Here is a 20,937-nt window from a genome sequence, read left to right on the forward strand (position 1 = left end):
TGTTTTGATAATTTGGGTTACAATCAGTTCTGAATCAATTTTTTTTACAAAACCATTACTTTGTTGGCGAAAGAGAACCTCAACTTTTGTAAAGATTTCTAAACCTGGAGGAGACACTTTCCACAAACCACCTCGATTTTTAGCATTTACAAATTTTTGGTAAGACTCAGTGGATGTTTCAGGATTCTTAAAAAATGCTCTATTTTACCAGCATTAAAAAGTGAAAGGCAGTCTGTGCTTAACTTTTGCTGCCATACCTGCCAACTGCGAACTCTGAAATAAAATGTGCTGAATACATAACCACTTAGATACAAGATAATTTCTTTATCTCTATCTGAAAGTTCAATTGACAATAAATCATTTAAATTTACAAAAGAATTATTGTAAAATGAGTTTGTGAGAAATGCTAAAACATGATTGCATAGTTCATAACCAAGAAGTCAATTTATTTTTTTAGTGTAACTGTTAATGAAAATTCCTCCATCATGATTAACATCTTTGTAAAATTGAGGATAAAACTTTTCTGCTTCGCCATTATCTTTAAAACTAGCTATTGTTGCCTCTAATAGAGATAGGGTTTGTTGTGAAATTTCTAATAGCATTGCATGATTAATTCTTTCTCATTTCTATACAAATTAGGATAGCATTCATTGTCAATCAAGGTAGTAGTACTTTTATTGAGCAGACTTTTAAATTCGCTGCGAAGAATAGGTGGTTTAGGATTTTTTAATGTTTAATCCAAAGAAATACTTTGATGTTTTGAATTTGCATGCCTTGTAAGACCCCTTTGAGATATGCACTTCTTAGAGCAAATTGTGCAAGAAAATGTGCTTTCAACAAGTTCACTAGACAACTCCAACTCCAAGGGGTCTTAATCTTTATTAAAGTTTTCGTCTGCAAAAAGAAAATCATTCCCCAAAGAAAAAAATATTTCAATTTCAAATTCACCATTGAACTCTTTGTCCGTTTCCATACTTTGTGCACTCTGTTCCTGGCTGTTCGACAGTTTTCAAGTGTTTTTTAACAAATATTAGAAAAATCACATAATACGGCTCAAGTGACCAGACTATCTATTTCTTATGACTCTGTTGAAACTTATATTTTCCAAGGAATTAAATTTTATTTATTTAGTAATTAAAATTTGCATTTTTCCTGTTCCATGCGTGATTTTGCTTCAAACTTAATTTATTCTTTGATAACATTACTAATGTATACCATTCTTTGTTTACAAAATATTTATATAGATTAGAATTAAATGAGAGTAAATTGGAGATCACCAGTTTTATTTTTATGAAAATAATAAAAAAAACTTATACGAGTTTCTGTGCGTAATTTTTTGGAAATGCCCATATAGTATTACACAACTAATCACAATTATTTCTTTGCTACTTTTTTTTTATCATCAGAAGTTTCTATTATATAACTAAATGTGCTTACTTAATTTCATTACATTTTTAGATTACTCCATTACATTTAGCAAGCAAAGAAGGCCATGTAGAATTGGTAAAGCTTTTATTATCTAGAAATGCTGATATTTCAAGGAAAGATCATATGGGGAAAAACTGCTTAGATTATGCAATTGATAATAATCAAAGGTTTTAAAATTTTTAATGTAACTGTGTATTTTCTATAAGAAAGAGGGGGTGCAGAATAATTAGTATTCTTTAATTATTTGATTCAACTGGAAACTTAAATTTTATAATTTTAAGCTTCCAGGTGGTCTAAGTTTTAAGAATAATATTACTTTATTGACTAAAATTTTTTTTCTGGAAAAAAAGAAAAAAATTAAAGTGTTTACAGATATTAATTCAAATTTATAAATATTTTATATTAAAATACTTTTTAGTTTAAAAATATCTATAAATATTATTTTTTTAAAAAAGATGTAAATATTATTCACAATAATATAATTATTATTCATAATAATATAAATATTATTTATAATAATATAAGTATTATTTATAATAATATAAATATTATTTATAATAATATAAATATTATTTATAATAATATAAATATTATTTATAATAATATAAATATTATTCATAATAATATAATTATTATTCATAATAATATAATTATTATTCATAATAATATAAATATTATTTATAATAATATAAATATTACTCATAATGATATATTATTCATAATAATATAAATATTATTTATAATAATATAAATTTTTATCTGAAAATGTAAATGATTATTCATATTCAATATTTAGAGAAGTTGCGATTGCTATATTGAGTAACGAGAACTGGAAAGTTGCGATGCGCAATTTGACATTTGAGGGAAATAAACTTACCACACCAATGAGAAAATTGATTAAAAAACTTCCTGGTATGTTTACCTTGTTAATATAGTTTATCTAGATAATCTGTTAATGTATTTTCTTCAAATATTCAACAAACTTTGTAAAAAATGTGGGTTTTTAAATTAGTTGTTTGTCTAGTTTTTAAAATGTGGTTGATGTATTCAAAACAAAACTTGTCAAACGTAAATTAATAAAAGAGTAAAAAGCACCTTGTCCCCAGTGCAAAATAACAACCTTAACCCAGTGCAAAATACAGCTATTTTGAAATCAGCTGGAAATCAATCATTGTTTAAGTTAGAGCATAGCAAATGTAAAAGTTCATTTGGTTTTTTATTTACTACAAAATTAGCGAAAAGTTATCTAAGTAATAAAATATAAGTAGAACATCACCAAATAGATCAAAAAATCTTACAGATCAGAACATCACCAAACAGATTCTGTAAGTTTGGAGTTAAAAAAAACTTAGTGTTAAAAAAAGTTTATATAGTGTTTTAAAAAGAAAATTTAGGTACTATTATTGAACTAACAAATGTTTTTACCTGAGATCATGTAACTTTTTGTCACCAAGTACCACATAGTAATTGTGTAACCTATGCACAAAAATATGCATTTTTATCTAATATTTTATTATTTGTTGACAGATAATGGCAGGTACTCAAATTTCATGTGTTTGCCTGTTTAGTATTTAATGAACCATTGTGAAAATAATTCTGATGCAATAAATATTCAAATTTTCAAATAGAGAATTTAAGTAATCAAGTAACACGGCAAAAATGAATAAAAGTTGAATTAAAATTTGAGACTTGTTTAGTGAATATATTGATTTGAAATTATTTCTTTTATAACTAAACTTCTGTTTTTGAAAAAAAAAATTTAGGATAAAACACCCAGTGTTTGGTAATATTTTTGACCTAGTCTCATATAAAAATAATTTCTCACTCTTTTTATAATAAATCTCAAAGTTTGATTGTACAGAAATTGCTCTTTTCAATGCCCAATAGAATGAATGACCTCTGATAATAAATAAGAGAACCATAGCCCATGAAAGTCAAAAATGAGTCACTGATATGTTCCCCATCTTCATACTCCATATTTTTGAACTTCTGCCAATGTTGGTCTATATGTTGTTGCTTTTTTTTAAACATATATTCTTTTAGTCCTTTTTTAACTTAAATGTTTTAAAAATTTACCAAAAAAAAATGTATAATGCTTTTTAACTAAGAAATTTGGTTTTGATCTTTACTCATGTATACATTTGTATGCTTTTCAACTAAAAATTTGGTTTTGATCTTTACTCAACTCAACCTTGTTGACCGTCAACCAGCTCAACCTCGTTGCTCCTGCTCAATGATGTTGTATCACATGAAAAATAAAGATAAATTTAATTAACACATTTTGTATCAAAAGTGCAATTGAATTGATTGTCTTGGTTTAAAGCTTTAGATAATTTTATCTAACATTATAAAAGAACAGATAGTTAGTTAGACTTAAGACTTACAGTTAATTTTTAGATGTTCTTACCAGAATCAGAAGTGTATTAACTAGTAGTATACAACTTTTTCTTTTTAGATTTATTCTAAGGTTCAGCTGATAAATTCCTCTTTGCAACCACTGGTTTGCTTTTCTTAGCTGTTGTTGCAACCAAGCGTTTATTGTTTCTTTTCTCTTTTTTTTTTGCCTCTAATTGCTCGTCAGTGCTAATTTTTGCCTCTAATTGCTCGTCAGGTTGTAACAGAAGAGAGATCAGATTAAAAACCTGCTGCTTGTTCAAAGCAATCAAAAAAAGATTTTTTGTCAACACGAGTATAAAGTTGAGTTGTTAGCAAATAGAGGCACTTTAGATGTAAAATTTTCATGAAGATTGTTATTGTAGATAAGAAACATTACAGAAGCAAAGATAGAACCTTGTGATACCCTTAAAGTTAAAAAATAAAGTGGAGTGTAGGCCTTCAAAAATAATTTTAATACTGCAGATAGAAATAAATAATTTGATAATCTCAAAAACTTTATGTAAAGAAACAAATGACAGAGTGAAGGCTAGTTATAGGATAGTTAAAGAGGTCAAAGTGTTTTCTAGAATTTTGAAAAATTGGAACCATTTATTTATCACTTTTTAAAAGTTGAAGAGAATTCTGGAGAACACTTTTTTAAGACTGTGATGGAAATCTTGTCTGGATAACAAACTGTAATAGTGTTTAATTGAGAATTAACTTTAGCATTAGAAGAGTGATTTTGATGTTTAACAATGGGTTAATCTGTTTAACTGGCAGGAGTGTAGTGATTAGATTCAAGAGTTAAGTTAGAATAAGTTTCTTTGCAAAAAACTCTGCCTCATTCTGGGGAGCAGTAAAAAGATCAGACCCATGAGATTAATTGTTAGGCTTACTTTAGTTAATGATGCTGTTGAAGACTTACCAAAAGTCTTTAGAATCTAACATCTGAGATAAGAAACAAGATTTAGTAAACTGAGAATAAAAAAGCTTAACATCAGACTGGACATTTTTACATTGACTTCTTGAAATAATAAAAGGACATTTGTTTATAAGAGAGATGTTCTTGTAAAAAATATGAAAAATATGATTACTCTTTAATAAAGCAACTGCTCAAGATGGTAAAAAATGGGAAGTAGAATGAGGCTTGACTCAATATTGAAGAAAAGGAATAGAAGCTTCCAAGCTTGGAAGCTTTTATTCCAGAAGGAATAAAAACTTCCAAGATTCGCTTTATGCATACATATTATGGGTAACATATGTTTGCTATTTATTTAGGTGGTGGCAAACAATATCCTTTCATATTTATATAAACTTTAGTATTTTTATGGTGTAGTATTTGCTGAAAAAGAAGATGATTAGATGGATGTGTGAAGATTAAAGTGATTTAGGTATCAACATGTAGAGAGGTAGCAGCTTCAGGAGAAAATGGTAGTGGTAAAAGTTAGACAGCTTGAAGAGAGTGCCTTATATATTGTATGAATATATTTGTAATGATTGTTTATATTAGAGAAACAGCATAAAAGAGGAAGGCTAAAGCCTGATGGTGATGACAATGATGATCATGATCATGATAATGATGATCATGTTGATTGTGATGATGCTTATATATGCATATATATATACAAAATATAACATGAATTTTGAGTTAAAAAAGTATACTTTAGGATGTATAATTGTTTATGCAGCCCCGGTCACAAACCCGGCCTTGGCTATATTTTACCAAACATGACCTCGGCCCCGGACAAAAATCAACCCTGGTCACTTACTAGGTCAATCCCTGTTTATTTTCCTCATCCAACTTTCATCTTTTATTAGCCTAGACATAGGTGACATGATGATGTGTTTGGTGACATGATAAGCTCACCTTTGTGCACTGATTATATAGTTAGCCAACACTCGCTACTCAGCTTTGGGCCCCTGCACTTTTTTGACCGTAGGGGATTTTCCACTAATCTTGTCCCTCAAGGCTGCTCTAAAAATGTCATAATGTTTTGTTGCACCAGTTCTGCGACCACTAAAAAATAATAAATAAAATATGTAGCTATCTAGGTAGTAAGACTTCATAGCAAAGGTTATTAGATAGTGAAAGTTATCAGATAGCAACATTTTGTAAAGGCAAATAAAAAGTTTTATCTAACCTCTTTACATCTGCAACAGCATCCATTTTATTTTCTTTAGTATATCCATCTTTAGTAGCTATTCTAGACAATTTTTTTAATCATCTTTAATTTGATTAGTTAAATAAAATATTTAAAATTTATATGACAGTATCAAACTTAAATATAGCAGCCATCTAGTATTAAATGTATAGTTGGTTTTACAATTGCTTAAAGCTTAATAGAAATGCAAATAGAAATAAAACATGTATAATTAAGGATTGCAGCTGATTGATTTTTCAGCTTCAGCTTCAAGTTGAAGCTGATTTGCTTTATCTGCCTATAACAGTGACGCTATAAAAAATTTATATAAATTCATTTGAGAATTTCTTCATGTGGAATTGTCTCCAAGAAAATTATAGTTTTGCAATCATCAATGATTGTGCAAATAAAACGTTTTTATAAATGTTTAATAATTGTAAAATAATTGTTCAAAGAGTATTGTTGTGTAGCAATCATTACAATCATGAAAGTAATTTTTTTTATTAATTTCTTTTTATTAATTTTTTTTTATTAATCAAAAAAAAAAAAAAGTATTTCCAAAAAAATAGATTTTATTAGGAAAAATATCACAATTATTTGATTATATGCTTTAATATTGTCCCTAAAACAATTGTATTAAAACAAAAAAATGGTCTTGTATAATGATTTATAAAAAATTAAAATGGCAATTATCAATGGTGGAAACCTCTAGCAAGTGACTACTGACAAGTGATTAGCAAAGACTGGCAAGGATTTAACTGCTTATTACATGGATTTTTTAAAATTGAGCCATACACATACTGATATACGTGTAAAAAAGTCAAATTTTAAAAGAAACTTTTTTATGGCAATTACTAGCAAGGGGTTTTATTTTGCTTCCATTGTTTGCCATCACCACCCCATGTACACCCTTTCGAGTTTATTCACTTATTTCTCAAAAAATCCTGTGCCTTTATTTTAAAAGTTAAAATTTTTGTCAGACTAGGTTACATGGGGAACACTGGATGTTTTTATTTCAAATTTTCAAAAAAAAGTACCTTGATACCTTAGTGCATTTCATTTTGGCACCTACAGGCTACTCCTAATAGTTGACTGAATTAAATAGTTTTTTTAATAAAAATAATATTTATCAATTTTATTGGCAACAAATATTATCAGAAAATAAAATAAAACTTAACTCAAGTTGCATTTTTTAAAACAAAAATGTCTATTTGAGTAAAAGTATTACATTAGTGGTATAGTGTCAATAAGCAATGGTCTTCAGAATAAAAACTTCAGCTAAGGTAAAATAAAATAAAACTTAACTTAAGTTGCATTTTTTAAAACAAAAATGTCTATTTGAGTAAAAGTATTACATTAGTGGTATAGTGTCAATAAGCAATGGTCTTCAGAATAAAAACTTCAGCTAAGGTAACTAATGCATCTATTTTTTGTTTGTTTTACTTTTAGAGAAATTTAAAGTCGTAATCAAAAGCAGCAAATTACAGTGTTACATCAGTAACAAACATATTTTGTTCTACTTATAGATAAACATAAAAAGTCTGAAAATTTAAAATATACACAAATAATACCCATATATATAAATAAATTTTAACTTTAGTTAAAAATTCTTACATATAAATTGAATAGAATACAAGCTGAAAATATTCAAGTTCAAGTATAAAATTTGTGAATGTTACATAAGTAATCATGGTAATATATATTTATTTTTTTGACAAAATATTTTTACAATTTTGTTTTTTATTTTACCTTTTTGGTTTTAGATGTTGCTGAAATTGTGTTCAACAACTGCATTGTTGACAATGGTTTACCTGATGAACATCCCCAATTTAAACTTATTTACACATATGAATTTCTGGAAGATAATTTTACATCATGGGGCTCAAATAGCATAGAATTTATTGAGAATCAAAGGCAGAATATTAAATCACTTGGTGCACCTGCATTTAAATCATCTTTTTCAAAATGCTTAGCTGAGAAAATAAATTTACCTGATTATTATATTAAAAATATGGAAATTAAACAGAATCATCCATTGAAGTATATGGTAATAGTTTACAAAAATTATATTATTTTATTATAATAGTTATTAGACACTAGATAATTGGTATCGAGCCTTGGTTTATCATCTAGTATTGGTGCAATACCTTAAAGTATCAATATCAAGATCAGTGGAAACTAGATAATCGGTATCGAGTCATGGTTTATCGTCAGTTTATAGGTGCGATACCTTTCAGTATCGAGATCACCTGATACTGGTATTGAAAGTATCGGTTATGTTAATATTGTTTAGTACTGATAGTATCATTTGGTTTTGCAGCTCGGGTCTTCACAAGAATTTGTATTTTATTTTTATAAACGGTTAGTAATTTGAAATAGTAAGTTTATATTATAACTGAGATGTATATAATTGACTCAATTAGTATAATAGAAATTCTCAAAGGTTGTGTGGAATTGTATGACACCATATTTATCAAATAATTTATCATCTGGTATAGTTGTTTTAACTTAAATAAATATGCAGTATCCATATTTTAATTTCTCATCTGGTAATGTTTTAATTTAAATAATTGTGTGGTATCACTTCCATATTTTAATTTCTCATCTGGTTTTGTTACTTTAATTAAATCTTGCATTTTATCATGATTATTACCTGGTCTAAAATTCAAAGTCTAGTCTAAAATTCAAAAAGTTGCATTTTCATTTTTTTTTCTTATTGGAACTGTGTGTCTCAAACCAATTTTGATGGTATTGACAGGCAATACCCCACAATACAAGGCTATCCTTCTTGATATTGTGTGGTATCAAACCAATACTGATGGTATCAATACCACACAATATGAGACCATCTTTTTTGGTATAGACTTACAGGATACCAATTATCTAGTGTATATTAATTATAACATTTGGTTTGGATTTTTTTTAAATTCGGCATTAATGATTTTTCTTTTCTTTTTCTTTGCTGTTTGAGCTTTCAAGTTTAATTTTCACCATTTTCTTCCTTGAAAGCTGTGGATTTTACTATAAGAGCTTTGACATGTTTGATTAGTGCATGTAATATATAGAGGTACTGACATATCATGAATTGCTCCTAAGTTTTGACCATTTTTTAAATATATCTCTTATTGAGGATTTTTATCTTTTTTTTAGTTTTTGGAAACTTTTTGAACATCGTAATAGCATAAAATAAGTAATTATTTTTAAAAATAACACGTTTTTTATTCTTGACATGTTTCGTTAAATTTATTTACATTTTCAAAAGATTATTTTCAATAATAAAAAACTCTGAAATAAATATTAAAAATTAGAAGTCTTTACAGAGAAATATTAACGCACAAAAAAATATACATTATAAACCAATATATTTATTACAAAATAACTCAGTAAATAATCAATCAAAATAACTGTCAAAAAAATAAAAAATTAAACTGACAGTAAAATTAAATAGATAATTTTATAGCATAATATAAAGTTTGTTTATTAAGTGAGGGACTTTCCCATTTAATGTGGAGAGCTTCTTTTATCTTTAATTTATTTTTGGTTGGGGGGTTATTCAAAATCTTAAAATATCACAGTTAGCCAAATTTTCGCAATTAAGAGATAAATTTAAGTGTTTGAATATATGACATTGTTTATCACTTTTAAGGTGCTCATTTGTTCTAGTTGCCAAGTGTCTGGAGGTTTCTCCAATATAACTGGCATTACAGCCAGTGCAAGAAAATTTATAGACAACATGAGATTTAAGCAGTTTAGGAAGTTACTCTTTTAAACAAAAACAATCTTGCATTTTATTAGTAGTGAAAATTAATTTTATTAGAACATCCTTGCAATATTTATGAACAATTTTTGAAATTTTCATTTTAGTGTAGTTAGAGTACATTCCAATATATGGAAGCTTAAAGTATCTTATATTTAAGCTATTAACAATGTTAGAAACAGATGGGTTTAATTTCTTATCAATATAAGATTTAATTTCATAGTCAATAATTTTTTGTGGAAATTTATTATTTTGTAAAACTAATGATAGATTCTTAATATCTTTATCAAAACCAACCCAAGAATTATTAATTTTAAATGTACGATCAATCAAACAACGAACAAGTCCAAAATTTGTAGAAAGAGGGAATAAAACTAAAAAAAATTTTTTGCAACTGATTTATTTTTTAAAGATAAAAGTAACTCAAAATGTTTTTCCAAAATTCTCTTTAAAAAATTACTTCAGATTTCCACATCCGGTTCACATTTTCTATTTGGCGGAAAATATTATGATCAAACAGATGGTGTTGCTATGGGTTCTCCTTTAGCGCCCATCTTAGCTAATACCTTTGTTGGATATCATGAACAAACATAGGTCAATAACTATTTTTAAAGAGCAAGAGATGCAACCTTATGACAATGGGAGAGTGGCTCAATCTGTTATGACCTTTTGTCAAAGCAGAAGTATAAAGGAAATACTGATAATAAAGCATTGTCGATATGTTGCAGATATACACTTAATATTTAATTAAAATCATTTAATTCTCAGCAAAGACAATGTATGGGAAGTCCCTAAAAATGTTCTGGGGTTTAGAGTAACTCCACATTTTTAACTTGGCATTTCTTAAATTACCCCCATAATTCCAGTATTTTTGAATTGAGTTGAAGTGAGTTTCCTAAAACTTATTTAAGAACTACATTATTATATATATAATTGTGTAAAATGCAGTTAGTTATTTAAAAAAATAGTTACTACTAAATAATTACTCTATATGTAAGTATTATTAGTTTTTATAATAAAATGAAAAAAAAACCAACTAAAACATTTAAATTTTGAGAATCAAATTTTCTGCGAGTGTTATGTCTATTAAACATGACTAAATGTTTATTAAGCATAACTATTATGTCTATTAAGCATAACTAAAAATCTTTATAACATAAAGTCGAGTTGTCAGCAAATACAGCCACTTTAGATATAAGATTGCCAAGAAGATAATATTTAGGGGTGACCCTCAAGCCTTGAAGTTTCTACACGTAGGATAATTTCAGTTTTGTTTTTCACTTATTTTTAGTTTTCGACAACTTAATGAATGTTCAACTTATTTTCAGATAAAAAAAATGAAAATAATAACTATTAACTAATCATAATACAAAATGTAAATTTATGTTGAAGTTCTAAACTTGAAACGCTCATAAACGCTCATAGTCCAAAACTTTGATATGATTGTTTCAGAGTGAGATTCTACTTAGTACTGTTTGCTACAAGATTTCTTTTGGTGCAATTCAGAAATTGTCTGCAATGTTCACTGACAATTTGAAGAAGAAAGTGAAGTTGATCCTTGTCTTTGGTTAATTTTTTATTAAAATCCTGTATGAGGGCCACACTTCACTCAGCCCTATCCTTGACAACAACTAAACATTTTACTACATGCAATGCTTGGTGTTAGGCTTTGTCTTCTTCCCGCTGAGAAGAGTCTTTAAAAATCAAGGTCTCAGGAAGTTTCAGATACTGGAACAGTTTCTTAGAATTCGTTGTGCAGAACTGTTCCAGACCTTGCTTGCCAAGAAACGCATCAGATTTTATGGTTGGTCTTTTTGATGGAGCTTCTTTCATGGCAGTAAGCATCAGTCTCTTGAAATCATGTTGTATTCTAGTGTCAAACAGGGCTAATTCAACTAATTCCTCTGATAAGTACCTTAGGTGAAAGCTAAGCTTCTTACTTGTAGCAGCAGAAATAGCCAAATGTGGATAACTGCTAATGGTGCAGTCATCCAGGCTCTGAGGTGAATAATCCCAGAAAACGTCTTCTGAAGCAATTATGTTAAAGGGGCAGTGGAACAGCCACATTTTGACCGCGTAAATAACTTTTGACATCCAGTGCCCAGTGCATGGCCCCAGGCATTAAAAAATCGCACTCCTCGAGAAAGAACATGGCCAAGAAGTATAATAGAAAGCTCAAGGAACTCCTTGTAGTCATCTCTTGGCTGGAATTTGCACAAAACGTTCCAAATGTTTTTGTGCAAATTCCAGAATGTTGGAACCAAATGGTGTGACCACGGATTTCAGTCTTGAATCTGAAGAGGCAGTCTGGAAATTTTTAATATCCATACATTCCCATTTGTTTTTCAACCTCTTAAAATAAAGTATTTCTGTTCCAGAAGAAGTGCCAATTGTAGTTTTTTCAAGCGCAGCCCAAACTAATAGTTCCATCAGCTGGTGGTGACAGGCTAGAAACATAAGATCTTTATTGATTCTCTGCTCAATAATTGAGCATGCACCAGCACTATGACCAGTGCTTGATGCTGTTGCGTCTAAACACAATGCTGTGACCTGATCTCCAATACCCCAAGCTTCCAATTATTTAATTACTGCAGATGCTTGTGCCTCGCCTGTTCCAGATGATGAAGTTTTGAAATGCTTAATAGAAGTTGATGAATCAGATTCTAGAACAACCTTGTTTGAACATGCTTCCAGTTCTTTTTGTGATAATTTGTGATGCTTTGATTCTTTCTCCTTTCTATCCTGACCATTTTTTTATTCTATGTGTTTTCTACTTTATCAGAGGCACCAATTGAACCTGGTCGACCTTTTTGTCTCTGAGAGAGGAGGAATGCTCTATATTTTAGCAATTGAAATTGTAGTGAGTGCATTGGAATGTGCAATATCAAGAAGATCCTAAAGACAGTTGATAAATTCATCTTCTTTCATCTTATGTCCTTCTGTCTTTCAATTATTATGTTTCAGAAGACCGTTCTATTGAACAAACATTGCCTTCAATTTGTCTATACAATGTTTGGCTGCTCAGCCAAACATTGTATAGATAAACAGATATTCCAGCTTTGCTCCAAATTCGATTTTCTACTAGAGTCACGAATAGTTAGTGTTTCCACTTTGTGAAGATGCATAAAGTGGCCAAAGGCTTGGCGATTTAATGGCAGTTTTACTCCAAGAATTTTAGATTCATAGAAGCCAAAAAGGTACACATTTTGTTAACCTCTAGTTTTCGTTATATATCCTGAAAATATGCTTACTACTTGCTTACAATAACAGTAATAGTGCTTACAATAACAGAGTTTACAACTACAAAGTATTAGTACATATTACATACTACAGAGCTAATAAGTTCATTGAATAGAGAAATGTTATAATTATTTAATGCATAACAAATATCATTTTTAGAAATTCAAAGAAAAAATTAATTCAATGGATAGAGTGCCTTTACAAAATTATTCTTTTTGAATTAAATTACTAAAATAAAAATACTTTGTAAAAATTTTTTTTTAGCAGAAGATGTTAACAATTAGACTGCCAGTCACATGTCCAAAGAACTTGAATAAGATTATTTTATAATAATAACTAAGGAGCCTCAGAGAGACTAAAAAACTTTTAAAAATTGAAGTTAACTGATATAATAAATCTTACACATAAACAGACGGAATTTCACAATTTGACGAATTGGACAATTTCAACAAAATTTCAAGCTCCAAGGGCTACCTCTAAATATTGTTTAACTGCAATGATATTTTGTATAAATTATTTTTTCCATAATTGACACAGGCTGGAAAGGTGCTAGAAGATAATTTCAAAAATTTTATTTTTAAGGGTCACCCTAATATACACACGCACATATATACATATGTTGAATCTTTTTTTATATCATAAAATGTTCTACAAGTGTCAAAGTTTTTTTTTTAGGTTCAAAATGAACGTACAAGACTATTAAGCCATCCATTGGTTACTTATTTACTTAGAAGGAAGTGGAATTCTTCTGGAAGATATGTGTATTACACAAGGTTGTTTATATATATTATCTTTCTTATGTTTGTAACATTTTATGCATTATCTGTGCATGATGATTGCAAGAAAAACTGTGATTGGAAAGTAAATTATAATGTTAAAAGTTGTACAAACACAAGTAATACAGTTCCCAGATTATATCCAAGATTTTTTATTGAATCTGGCAGATACTTTATTGTGGTATTGAGTGGTATTAGCTTATTTATAGAGGTATATATATACATATGTATTTTCAAATTAGTTTACAAAGAAATTCTTTAATAAAATTTTTGTGATGCTGTAAAGATGGTGCCATATAGATGGCACTACTGTTGCAATATAGTTTATAAAGAAATTCTTTGATAAAACATTTAGACTAAAAAATTTTTAATTAAAAAATTTTTTTGTTTTAGACATTAAAATTGTTACATTAATTTATTTGTCACCTAATATAAACATTCATTAAGTATCTATAATATATCAGGGCTTGTGATGAAGAAAATCATCAAGCGTGTTATATCGCGCTCGTAAAATTAGAATATGTTTTCATCGAGCGTGATTATGTGCGCTCAAGATAACGTCGGCGAGCGCAATCATGAAAATTGCTGAAGGTGATGCTCATAAAAAGCTTTTTATTTTTTATATCTTTTTTTATTTGTTACATAATTCTTTCGTCAAAAAAAGGTTTGAATTAGTATCACACTCATGAAACTACTTCAACGAAGTAGATTTTTATACTTCCAAACTTCTTGTATATTGTCAGATCACGATTTTATTTTTAACTATTTATGTTATAAAAAAATAGTATCAAACAAAAGCGCAACTTCTCATTGATTTAGTATTGAAGTATAATTTAGTGACTTAGTTTTGCTTCGTTGCTTTGATATATTTGTTTTAAAATGTTACGCTGTAAACTTAATTAACGGTTAATGGTTTTTATATTTCTTGATATTTTTTATTAAAATTAATTATTTAATTTTTTTTTAAATTTCTTTTTTAAATTACGTTTTTTTATCTTAAAAAAATAACACAAGAATAATTTGAAATAATAATAAATAAGAATAATAACTTTCCATTTAATAAATGTTGACATCATTATTTTGTTTCCTTTTCGAATGTGATTGCGAACATTCTAAACAACTGAATCGTTTTAAATTTGAGTTAAAATAAATAATAGTTAATAAAAAACCTATACTATGAACAAAAACTAATTTTTAAAATTACTCTATTATTAATATTTATTTTTATTATAAACGATGTGTGGAATATTACAAACAATAAATCAAATAAATATTACTCGATATTTTCACAAGATTAAAAATACTCTGCAGTTTCAATTTTCTTATAATGGTTTTCTAATTTTCTATTCTTATTTTATTTGCGCATTTTTGTATTCACATTGTGTTTCCACGTGCACATTCCATTATTGAAATTAGTGACTATTAACAACTTCAAACTGCTCATTCATTACGTTAGTGCAAAAGAGAATGACGTAGTGCTTTTTATATTTTATATTAGTGCTTTGATAATAGAATATCTTTAATAAAAAATCTTTTTTAAATATTTAATGAAAATAAAAAAATAATCCCGAACTATTGGACGAGCGTTATTTTATACGCTTGTTATAAGCTGAACGAGCGTTGTTTATCGCGCATAGAATGTTTGAAAACACAGTTTACGGGCAAGTTTTACGAGCAGAGCGCGATCGCGCTCGCTTCATCATATATATCAAGCCCTGATATATATATTTCTTTGGCTTCCTGGGCTTTACTTCGCTTTTCAGAATTTATATATGTAAATCGTTGCTAAAATTGGGTGCCACTGGCCTTGATTTCACTAGTTAATTGTTAAACTTTATAATAGTATAATAATTATTACAGTTATGAGTATAATGAATACTTTAATCAAATTATTAGATTTCATAAACATAAAATTATTATTTATAATTAGTGTATCAAGGTCAGTTTTTACAGCAGTAACTTGCAACTGCAATTTGTAACTGCAACTTGCAACTGCAATTTGCAACTGCAATTTGTAACTGCAACTTGCAACTGCAATTTGCAACTGCAACTTACAACTGCAGTTTACAACTTCATGTAAATTTAATAAATACACATGAACTTGGTTATAGCTTATCTAATACTGCGTCTTCTAAACTTAATTATGATATTGAAACCATAATTTTTAATAGTGACAATTTTTGGAGAATTGATGTCTTGAAGCTTTGCATTAAAGAGCTCATATACATTTTTTATAGAGACATGATCCCTGAATGCATGAAGGATAATGAGACTTATAAAAAAGTTATTTTAAAAAGATGATTTTCAAAAAGATAGTAAATACTTTAATAACTTCATGACAGAAGTAAAATTGTTGCAGATTGCTTTTAGCAGTTTGTTAATAGGTAAAACTATATTTTTACATATGATATGACAAAGTATGAGAAAAATTATTTTGTTCAAAATTCCAGCACAAGTACAAATGTGTTAATAATGATAAAGTCAATTCGAATTTATCACTTCTCGTATATGGGTCTTAATGTCTCTCCTAAGAATAAAACAAAACTGTTTTCAAAGAACTTTTTCTTTTATTCATCTCTTGATGAATCTAATAATTACTAATTGTTTTGAGACATATATATCATTTCAGCTTCTGTTGCTAAAGTGAAATTTTTCAAAATTATTGAATTTATCTCTATATATCTTTTATCTGTTCCATGATTGCTGTTCGAAAGAATTATCATCACTTGTTTAACTCAATCTCATGTAATTAATCATTCAGTAGCAACCTATTACTCTAAATGTTCCTTTATGCTCAAAAAACCTTGATTTTTCTTGTTTTTTCCCTCAAACATCAGTGTTAGAAGATTCTCTCTTGTCTTTATGTTTACCTGACTTATACAATTTACTTCCATCTGCTTTCTTCTTTGTTTCTGTTAACTCTTTTCTGTTAAAGTAGTGGTTGCTTGTAGCATTGTTTTGAACTTGCTTAAAAAAAAGAAAACCTGCAATACAAAAACTTTACTTATTTAAAATAGACATACCCGAATGATCAATGAGTCTAATAGATACAAAATGTGAAATATAACAACATGAAAATGTGACTGCATATAAAATTGAAGCACTGCATTAAATAGTGTTTCCATTCCTATTAAAACTAGAACTTAAATGTATGAAAGAGGTAGATCAACCTATAGACCGAATCGCCGATCTAGTAAGTGTATGAAAATATAAATGGCTAAACAGACACTAATTCAGCATCCATGGGTAAGTCCCAATATACATTTGCAATTACCCAACAATGTTGAAAGTTAATTGGTATACATCTACTACACTTTTAGTTTGTTTTTGCACAACAAGGGATCCATTTGGGTTAACATTTAGTAATTCTCACATTTAATTATTTGGATTAACATTTAGTAATTATCACAAAATTTAAACTTTCTAAAAACTTTCTTTTCTTTTTTTTTAATACCTTAAAAATTAGCAAATGGAAGATTAATTATTAAAGCTTTGCATAGTTTTCTAGTGTAGTTGCATAGTTATCACAATTTTATCCACCACTTGATAAAGTATCTCAACCTTTGCAGTAACTCCTACATACAAGATCAGCATGGTTTTACACTGATAACCATACTAAAATATTCAATGAGGTAAAAGTCAGTTTTGATGCGCTACAAAGTTACAAAACTATTGAGAGCTGATTACAAAAACTATTGCAGATTACAAAACTATTGAGCAACTATTTAAGCAGGTTACAAAACTATTGAGCAACTATTTAAGCAGGTTACAAAACTATTGAGCAACTATTTAAGCAGGTTACAAAACTATTGAGAGCAAATAGAAATTTATTAGATTTTGTGTTATTGTTTACCATTAAAACCAATTGTTTATGCATTTAGATTTTTAACAGAAATAAAAAATTATAATCTAATTGCATTAAAAATATTACAAAATTGCACAAAAGTTACTTAGAAACTGAGAAATCATGTACTTGTGTATTTTGGACCTGGTTTAAATAGCTAAATTGAACAGCTAGTATGGCAGAGCGAGGCATGTATGAGGTATCTCCTGTCAAAATCAAGCCTCTCTTAGCTCGTTGCATTCCAACATGACCATAGTAAAAGTTTGAAACTGATTTATTTCAGTGGGCTAATAAAACTGTTTTTCTAATATTAAGGCAGGGTTTAAAAGCGATGTTTTTCTGTACTATGTTGGTAGACGATACAAGGATGTAAAGAATCATTTGCTGGAAATGGTCTTCTAGTAGAAGTAGTTTTAGATAATTATAAACAATATAGTTTAAACTTATTAACAGTAGTGGCAATTTATGAACATAAAAAGTAGTCTACATGATGCACAGTCAAATGCCTTAGCAGAAGCCACCACAAAAGTCAAATGGCTTAATTTTTTATCCCATCCTCATCTCATTTAAAAAGACCTTCTCCTGGAAGTACAATCATGAAAAACAACTCCTTTTAATCTTTGTTATGAATGAGTAAACTTTAGTAATTTTTTTATATATAATGATAGTATAATTTTAGGGAACACTAAAAATCTGGGGTATTCTGAAACTTGTCATCTTCCAGTACAAAAATTGTACTGGATGCTGACAAGTTGATCTATATAAAACTGTAACATATGTATTTTTCTATTCTATCATAAGTTGAAGTTACATAAGTTTAAATATAACCATTAGTTTTTTAAACCTATTTTGAACATGATTTTTAAAATAGAACTATAGTAAGATTCTCCTCAGTAAGGAGAATCTTACTATCTCACTCTTCACACATCATCACTCAGTGTTCTGAGGAGAATCTTACTATCTCACTCTTCACACATCATCACTCAGTGTTCTGAGGAGAATCTTACTATCTCACTCTTCACACATCATCACCCAGTGTTCTGAGGAGAATCTTACTATCTCACTCTTCACACATCATCACTCAGTGTTCTGAGGAGAATCTTACTATCTCACTCTTCACACATCTTTACTCAGTGTTCTGAGGAGAATTTTACTATCTCACTCTTCACACATCATCACTCAGTGTTCTGAGGAGAATCTTACTATCTCACTCTTCACACATCATCACTCAGTGCTCTGAAGAGAATCTTACTATCTCACTCTTCTTTTTAGCTAAGTCTTTTCATATTTTTGTCACTATCAGCAACATTTTAATGTTTTATTCAAATTTCTTTACCCTCTTTTTAGCTGTCAACACAATAAAGTAATGGTAGAAACACTATATGTCAATAAACGTTTACTAAACTTTGAACTTTAACTGGCAGTTAAAGCTTAACATCTACCGATCTTAAATTTATTCTAAAAAAATCCAAGAATGCATCAATTATTGTTATACTAAATTATTGTTTTGTTATTATTAACTCTACAAAAAAATTAATGCATATATATAAATAAATAAATATATATATATATAATATATAAAATATTGCGCATTTAGCTAAGCAATATGGCATCATACTAATAGATAGATGTAAAGGCTTTAGTATATATATATTGACTGGCTATCAAGGTAGAACATCTATACATGTATATATATATATATATATATATATATATATATATATATATATATATATATATATATATATATATATATATAAGTATATGTATATATATATATATATATATATATATATATATATATATATATATATATATATATATATATATATATATATATATATATATACAGTATCGGACAATATGAGCGCAACCAAATAATGCTAATTTGGTTTCTTTATATAAAAGTGCTGCATTTTTTCAATTTAGAGAAATAAATATGTAACTGTTTAGAGACAAAGTTCTTCAAGTTTTATTCATCACAAAGTTCATTATTTGTACATGAAAATTAATAAATTAATCAAAAGTATTAAAAAAAGTTGATTTCCTTCTGGACAAAACAAGTGCAACTCGACAAAATGTTGACCAAGCTGTATTTGGCTATCAATATTTCGTGGCGAATTCTTTGTTGTCGATCACAGCCTTGCATCTTTGAGGCAAAGATTCAATCAGGTGATCAATGAAACTTTGTGGAATCGCTGCCCAGGCCTTTTGGATTTCTTCAAACAATTGGTCCTTATTACAAACACCTTCACGATTGATTCTACAGTTGACGATCTCCCACAGGTTCTCGATAGGGTTGAGATCCGGAGATTGAGGCGGCCAATCCATCACCGATAGGTGGTTATCTTGAAACCACTGCTTGACTACTTTTGCAGTGTGTTTCGGATCGTTGTCTTGCTGAAAAACCCATTTTATTGGCATATTCCATTCAGCAACATAACATCTAACATAAGATCTTTCAGGATATTTTTATACATGAAACGGTCCATTATTTCATCGCTTCGATGTATTGGACCTAGACCGTTAGCAGAAAAACACCCCCAGAGCATTACATTGCCTCCACCATGCTTCACGGTCTTATGGCAGTGACAAAAATCGAGGCGTTTTCCGGCCAGTCGACGTACACGGCAAATGCCATCGCTCCCAATGATGTTGAACTTCGATTCATTACTGAACAGGACAGTTCGCCATTTCTGCACATTCCAGTCAATATGAGATGTAGCAAACAGGAGTCTTTCCTTCTGGTTTTTTAGTGAAATCAGCGATTTCTTTGCAGGGCGTCGAGAAAACAATCCGGCTTCAACAGCACGTTGTCTGATTGTTCGGTCCGATACAGGCAGCTCTAATTGCTTTTGTATCTCGACTGATGATACCCAGGGATCCTTCTTGACGGATCTGACAATCATAGAATCCTCTCTAGAAGTGGTGGAACGCTGCCTTCCACCTTTGTTATCTGCTGCCAACTTCCCCGTAGAACGATATTTGGAACATAGTCTTGATACGGTCCATTTTTTCACGCGATATTTATCACAAATACTTTTTTGTGACATTCCACTTACGTAATCGCCAATAATTTTCTTTCTTAGTTCCAATCCAAGACTGTCGGGAGCCATTTTTGGACTTGAAGTCACAAAAATAATAAAAATAAATAATCACACTTCTCAATGCTTACCGTGTTACATTTACCTTGTGATGATACAATAATGCTCTGTGGGACACAATGTCTTGGTTGGATGTGGGCTGTATTGATGTAATGAAACACTTGTTGTATTTCACTTCTTGTATTGATGTTTTTCGATAAAACACTTTGATAAAACTCACTTCGATAAACTGTCTTGATAATACTGACTGATTGACTTCCATATACTGACT

At 28.8% G+C, this 20,937-nt stretch overlaps 1 protein-coding gene across 1 annotated transcript in view; it reads left to right on the top strand.

Annotated features, from left to right (window-relative positions):
• Positions 1 to 20,937, top strand: part of LOC100203910 (transient receptor potential cation channel subfamily A member 1 homolog) — a 102,630-nt gene that overhangs the window by 49,973 nt on the left and 31,720 nt on the right. The window contains exons 12-15 of the mRNA XM_065793161.1: positions 1,459 to 1,595; positions 2,225 to 2,340; positions 7,709 to 7,992; positions 13,618 to 13,929. Of these exons, the coding sequence (XP_065649233.1) occupies positions 1,459 to 1,595; positions 2,225 to 2,340; positions 7,709 to 7,992; positions 13,618 to 13,929 (849 nt within the window). The remainder of the gene's footprint in view (positions 1 to 1,458; positions 1,596 to 2,224; positions 2,341 to 7,708; positions 7,993 to 13,617; positions 13,930 to 20,937) is intronic.

This window comes from Hydra vulgaris, chromosome 03 (assembly GCF_038396675.1).
Source record: "Hydra vulgaris chromosome 03, alternate assembly HydraT2T_AEP".
NCBI lineage: Eukaryota > Metazoa > Cnidaria > Hydrozoa > Anthoathecata > Hydridae > Hydra > Hydra vulgaris.